The sequence below is a fragment of the Primulina eburnea genome, chromosome 4 (assembly GCF_022965805.1).
Source record: "Primulina eburnea isolate SZY01 chromosome 4, ASM2296580v1, whole genome shotgun sequence".
Taxonomy (NCBI): Eukaryota; Viridiplantae; Streptophyta; class Magnoliopsida; order Lamiales; family Gesneriaceae; genus Primulina; species Primulina eburnea.
The window spans coordinates 950246-957171 of record NC_133104.1 but is presented as its reverse complement, the minus strand read 5'-3'; the positions used below and the strand labels follow the sequence as shown (position 1 = coordinate 957171).

Below are 6926 nucleotides of genomic sequence, written 5' to 3'. Positions count from 1 at the left end.
CAAGAGACAAGCAGGGTTTGATCCCGACTTCGTTCCTGTCAAGAAATCTCGAACCACTACTCCCTCAAATCTTTTGGATCCTGATTTCTCATCAGGAGATGACTCTGCTGATGATGATTTTGAGTTGGTGGCTCGCCCCAAACCAACAATTGCTGCTAAGGATACCTCTGGTGTTCAAAAGAAAACCCATGCTACTGCTCCTCAAAATGTTGCTGAGAAAGAACCCTCTGCCGAACCTGAGGAAGATGAACAATCTTTGGCCGAGTTTCTTGCTCAACTTAAAGATGAAAAGGCCGCCAAGAAAACGATTCCTGATGAAGATGAACCTGACCCCGAAATGATGAAGGAATTTGAACAAAATCAGCCTGGAGCTGCCACTGATTCCTCCTCATCCTCGGTATCTGATTTTGAGTCTGAGGAACAGGATGATGGTGAATCGGAAGATAGTGGGTCTGATGAAAGTGAGTCTTCCGAGGAAGTTGCTGCTGCTGATGTAGGTGTTGCCGAGGATGTTGCCGACACCAAGGACAACACTGACTCTATTGACTATGATCTCAGTAAGTCGTTCTCGCCCCAATTTTATTCTGAGTCTGCTCTGGAATTGTGGCCTCTATTTATTTCTCGAGAGCTGATTGAGGAGAAAAACATTGATGTTGACGCGTATGGGAAATATAATCTGATCGCATTCTTGAAGAAGCGAAAGCTGCTATCCACTGTCACCACTGTGATGCCCTACTGCCGCCGAGCTGTGTTGGAATTTTACTGCAATCTCTTGAGAAGTGTGGCAGATGAAGACTCGGCGAAGTATGGGAGAGTATATGTTCGTGATCGCATCTACAACTTCTCACCTTCGGTGCTCAATGCATTCTACCATACTCCTGATGTTGAGGAGGGTGAAGAAATACCTGACATCCATGCTGTCATTTCTGTACTCACTGGTGGCATGACCACAGTGTTCCCTGACCATCCCAAGAAGATGAGTGCTGCCAAACTCACATCCTTCTACTCTGTCTTGCACAAGACCTCGATCTGGAATTGGACTCCATCAACAAATTCATCTACGGTGACCAGGTCGCAGGCCCTTGTGTTGTTTGCTATTGGCACAGGTCGTGCCTTTAACTTTGGGAAGCTGATATTCCAGAATACATTGCAATATGCTGAAGGGGACTTCAAGAAGACTAAGCTGCCTTACCCATCGTTAATCTATGCCATCTTGGAATCTCAAGGGTTCATTGCGAACATTGATGAAGACCTCTGCCCCGTTGGTGATTCCCTGAAGATTTCACCAGCTTACTTGAAAGGCACCAGAAAATTCGATTTACCTTGGGTGGATTTGAGTGTTGCTGCCGATGTTGGCCACACTGCTGAAACAACATCTGATTCTATGCCTGATTTGACTAACCTGCCACATGCACCTCCTGCTGGTTATGTTACACTCGCTATCTCATACATTCATGATCAAATCACCTATGGTCGACAACAAATGGCATTTGCTCGCCAACAGATTGACAATGCTCAAAAGACCATCGATCATTATGAAAACCAAGTGGCAGCTTATGAGCTTTTACTTGCTGTGAGTCTCCATTCTGGACAAAAAGGGGGAGTGGATGCTGATGCTGCTGGTCCCAGTGGTGTAAACAAGGCAGATGATGTTGACATTGACTCTGATGATGAGGATGTTGCTAATGAGGCTGATGTTGCTGATGAGGATGTGGATACTGTAGCAGATGATGATGATGGCAGTAATGAGTGATGATAATAGTTGTTCGAAATGTTTTATGATCTGCCCTGATTTGATTTGAATGTTATACATTGAATGTTGCAACATCTGTCACACAACATCTGTTTTTAACCACGCTTGTTTTCAGGGGGAGTCAACAGAAGTTGGCTGAAAGACTGGGTTGCTAACTCAGGGGGAGTTGAGCGTGTTAACTCAGGGGGAGTTGAGCCATATAACCATCTTTGATTTGTTTTGTCCAGAAAGGCAAAAAGGGGGAGATTGAAAGGAATTTATTCCTTGATATTCTTTCCTTATTTGAATATCTCTAGTATTTTGTCTTTCTAGATATAAGATTTAATATATGATATAAATCTAGAATTGATATTATACATGATATCTTTTAGAAGTGAAAATATCTCTAAGATGTGATATCCTTGTTTAAAAGAGTTTGTTTCCTAATAAACTCTTTTTCCATGCTTAATAGGGTTTGCGAAGAGATGATATATATAGAGATGAGATTTAATATTTTCGGCGTGCGAGAGACGAAGCTGCTAGGAAGAATTTCTGAGTTCAAAGATATCTCGTGCCATCGTTATTGTGTCGCTGTGAAGTGCTGACAACATTTGAAGACAACACCTAATCACTGTTTTGATTAGTGTGCTGATTTCTGAAGATTTTTCACTTCTCAGTTGATGCATCCTTTGAGTTTTTGGTTATACGGTTTGTTAGAAGTATAGGATGCAATTTGTCACTCGCCTATATGAGGGAGTTGTTTTAGTCTTTCACTAGTATCGGTTTTTGTAAACTTACAAGTTTTTCTAGTGAATTGTTTTGCCCTGAGGCATCGCACAAGTACTTGGTACTTGTGCATAATTTACATCTTGTCTCGCATATTGTTTTTCAATTAAGTTATGTGTTAATGTGTTAAACTAAAATTTCCGCTGCATGTTGTCGTGAGTGTTACAACACCTACAGACAACACCTACAATCTGATACACGTAACACTTAACCGTATTTTTTTCATACACTGTGGAAACGAAACTTTCAATAGCGACGGTGTTTCATGTTTTATAAAATTAAAATTTCATGTTTTCAAATCTTGAGCATACGCACCTTTCACTACAAAAAAAAAAGTAGCCACGGTTAAAAGGTTAAAGCGACGGTTTTAACGACGGTTTGGTCGTCCGTAACAAAAGTCACCGTCGCATGCATAAAACGACGGTTTGGTCGTCCGTAACAAAAGTCACCGTCGCATGCATAAAACGACGGTTTACAAACCATCGCTTGTTATAGCGACGGCTTTATTCAACATGAAAATTAGCGATTCGTCGGCGATGTCGTTCTTCAGCTGGGCCAGTACTCTGATGTTTTGATTTTGACGTCGTTTGTGAAAGGGTATTATAGGAAAGTGGCGTGTGATAGAGATGAGGACTAATAATAAAGTCATTGGACATGGGTTAAAATTAACCTGCCTTGTCCCACTTTGTCCCTTGCACAAGAGATTGAGTTGGTTTAATTAAATTTGAACCAAGCAGGGGATTAGGCTGGAAAAAATTAGTGAATCACACCTAATCATGCCTACCAAGCACAGCATAATAGTATTCAAAATGAATTTTCATAGAATTTTAAAAAAACATGTGATATTCCAATCTTTATTTTTTGAAATACTATAAACATCTTTAAATTATTTTCTTACTTGAGTGTCGGAGATAACCCTCGACGCATCTAATATTTCTTTGTGACGTAAGTAATAACCCACAAAATTTTCTCTCTATCAACTACTTGAGTCCGTTTACGAGCTAGCTAAAATACCTATCTACAACTACTTGGATGCATATACGAGCATGTAGAGTCGTCCGAGTAACTACATTTTTTTGCTACATCAGTTTTTATGTTAAGAATATATGTGAAAATGTAGTAATAGTTATAATTTGAACTTCTTTAGTCGGTGAAATTAAATAAATAATTTGTACGTTTTTTTAATTAATTTGGTTTGAAAATTAAATAATATTTAGGGAATTAATGATAAGTTTTGAAAATTAAATAATATTTAGGGAAAATGATGTTGGTAATTAGTTATATTAAATGATAAGTTGGAGCGTGATTAATATATTTATGGGGTTGCATTATATATAAAAAGATTTTGAGTGGGTCTCTTGTGAGACGGTCTCACGGATCTTTATCTGTGAGATGGATCAACACTACCGATACTCACAATAAAAAGTAATATTTTTCATTATAACCCAAATAAGAGATCCGTCTCACAAAATTCGATCCGTGAGACCGTCTCATACAAATTTTTTTCAAAAATTTTATGACTTTTGATTAGTTTTTTTAAGCCTAAAGGATTTTTAACTCTTGGAATTTTATTGGTATTAAATAATTGATTTGGCCAAATGGGTCGGATTATTCAAAACCATAATCGGGTTTGCTCGAGTTGAAGGATTAATACCCGATTCATATATGGGCTCCCCAAAATCCATCCAAACATTGGATCAAGTGGGCATTGAAATTTGGAAAAAAAAAAAAATTGGTATATCTTCCTTTTCTGCACGAGCAATTTCTCCATTTTTGTTTGCAAGATTTTCTTTTAAATGTTTTTGGTAGGGTGAATTCTGGACTCTAATATTGTAGGTGTTGTATCTTTAAGATGTTTGCATAAATGCCTACTTGAGAAGTTTCTTGTCTTGGCGTAAAAGTTCAAAATTTCAAAAGAATGGGTTTGGTTTTCTGTGTGATTTATTTTATGTATCAATTTTTATCGTCATAATGCCAGAAATATGTGCTTTGATTTCTATATGTGGTTAGCTTGATTGTGGGTTCTTCTGAAATTTAACTTCCGTTAATCAAGTTTCTTGATATATTATTGTGAGTTGGAGCTCAATCACTGTTACAGATAAAAAACTTAAGGAGAAAGTTTGCCATTTCCGTTTCGGAAGAGAAATTGGACAGCCACTCTCTAGAAAATGTTTGGGATTTCTTACGGTGAGCTTTTTCTCATTGTGGGAGCTGCGGCTGCTCTTATTGGTACTCTCTTTCTTCTTAATATGAACGTGTTGCTACTAACAGGATGTTGTGTTCGATTATTTAGATTTGTTGGTTTTAGTGTGACGTTTAAAATCGTGGCCTTATAAGCTAATTTGGTGATTTTACAATTGGATCACTTGTGAGAGTGAGTGAGACGGTCTAACACGCATTATTTGTGTGATAGGTCGACCATATTCATATTTACGAGAAAATGTAATATTTTTGGAATAAAATTTTATATTTTTTTTGTGGACGACTCAAATAAGATATATGTCTCACAAAATTGACCCGTGAGACCGGCTTACAGGAGTTTTTGTGTTTACACTTTGGTGTACATTTCTTTTACTATGTTAAAGCTTGGACATTTTTAATGGAAATTAGGGCCAAAGGATCTACCAATAATATCAAGAACAATGGGGAGATTAGCCGGGCGTGCGATTGGGTATGTTCAAATCGCACGTGGCCAGTTTGAAAGTGTTATGCAGCAATCTCAAGCTCGCCAGGTCTGTGTTTCTCGTTCTTACATGCTGTAGGCTCGAAAGGCAATTGTTTAAACGGGATGTACTTGTCCACCAAGATATTGCTTTATCTATTACTTCCTAGTTCCAAATGCTATGTTGCACGAGGGGTGTATGAAACAAGGGGAACTAAACGCTTGAGAATAAAAGGACTTGTTGAAGTGCGTCAATTGTAATTTTTTTCCGGGCCATCGAGATCACATTGTTAATATATTGATCTTAGTGGATTTTATGCATATAGATGTTTGATATGCATACATTGATAATTTTATGTTTTGTTTTGATGGGTGTTACAGCATACTAGCAGGTTTATCTGAAATTTTTTCTCTCTGATGCTTTTTCCCTGTAGCGCTCTTGAATAGCAATGTAATTTTAGTCTATCTTGATTCTTGAGTATGATTATCTTGGAAAATCTGACAGGTGCATAAAGAACTGCAAGATACAATGGCTCAATTAGAAGCTATACGCTATGAGATTCGCTCCATTTCTTTCATGAATCCTGGTCCATTGACAACAAGACTAGTCGACAACATTGCAAAGCCTAAATCCGGTAAGGAAATCTCCATATTTTTCTTAATTATGTGGTTGTGTAGACCTCTTCTTTTTGCATGACCTTGTATAGTTATATTGCTTGAGCACAGTTGACACAGAAACTTCGAAACCTCCTAATGAGGTTGCAGCGATAGCTGAGACCACAACAACCATTGCCATGCCCAAGGTATTGTGGTAGTTGTGACTTGTGACACTTGACGATGGTCGACTTTTCAATATTATTTTTTAGCGAATGACTTGCATGTTGCTTTAAGGATCATAGTTCAACTACCTCATCTCCATGTGACATTCATAGCCAAGCAATGACTTATGCAAGATTGGCCGACTCTTCGTCCTTGGGTGTTAAATCTATGGATGAAGTTCTGAATGAGTTAACTGATGAGTCTGGGCAGTTCACTGTGCTTCCCATATCAGCTGAAAGTGCTGGATTGTTGCCAAAGCCGAAAGGTGACTATCTCTACATTCTTCTGAAAGTCTTTACTTTTTTCATCACTTTCCCTCTTTGATTTTGTTGCAATTATTCCGTTCTCGCATTCTGATGTTCAATCATGTACATACGAGGCATAGAGCGTGACAACTTCAAGGGATCTGACCTATTGTTGGAGGCTGTACTTGAGGAGGATGTAGCACACAATGCCAAGGAGTTTCTTGCACAGGCTCAAAAGCAGATGAAAAATGAATGAGATGATAGCAATTGTCTTTTCTTTTCGAACCTTCCACAAGAAAAGTGCTGACAAAATGGAAAATTTTCACGGGCCTTCAATGCTCAGAATTGGCATTTTATAGCTAGCTGGAGATCTTTCAAATTCCATGTGTTTTCTAAAGAAATCGCAAGTATTGCTCTGAACCCTTACTCAGATCCACCATATCCACATCTAAGAGTTCTGTACTCTGTCAAACCAGAATGTCCGGAATCTGGTCTCTTGTTCGAACATGAGCAGGAACACGTGTTTTGGTACGACGTATTTTCTCACAGCCTAAATTATGTGTTATTTTCTTTGCATAATTGCTAACTATGTGTTGAATTATAAAGCCCACATTTTCCTGGTTGTCTTGATATTTTGTCGGTATATCGATGGCATATATAATACATGTATAGTTCTTGTGTA

General features: G+C 38.3%; 1 protein-coding gene across 2 annotated transcripts; it reads left to right on the top strand.

Moving 5' to 3' along the window:
* Positions 1-4269: 4269 nt before the first annotated feature.
* On the top strand, positions 4270-6926 carry LOC140830443 (uncharacterized). 2 transcript variants are annotated; one of them, XM_073193749.1, is made up of 6 exons: positions 4270-4747; positions 5129-5250; positions 5686-5815; positions 5907-5983; positions 6072-6264; positions 6385-6926. In XM_073193749.1, exons 1-6 carry the CDS (start codon positions 4687-4689, stop codon positions 6498-6500), a joined length of 699 nt encoding a protein of 232 aa, XP_073049850.1. In that variant the 5' UTR covers positions 4270-4686; the 3' UTR covers positions 6501-6926. The 2 variants fall into 2 exon arrangements, with proteins under 2 accessions (XP_073049850.1, XP_073049849.1); XM_073193748.1 differs by having other exon boundaries at positions 6379-6926.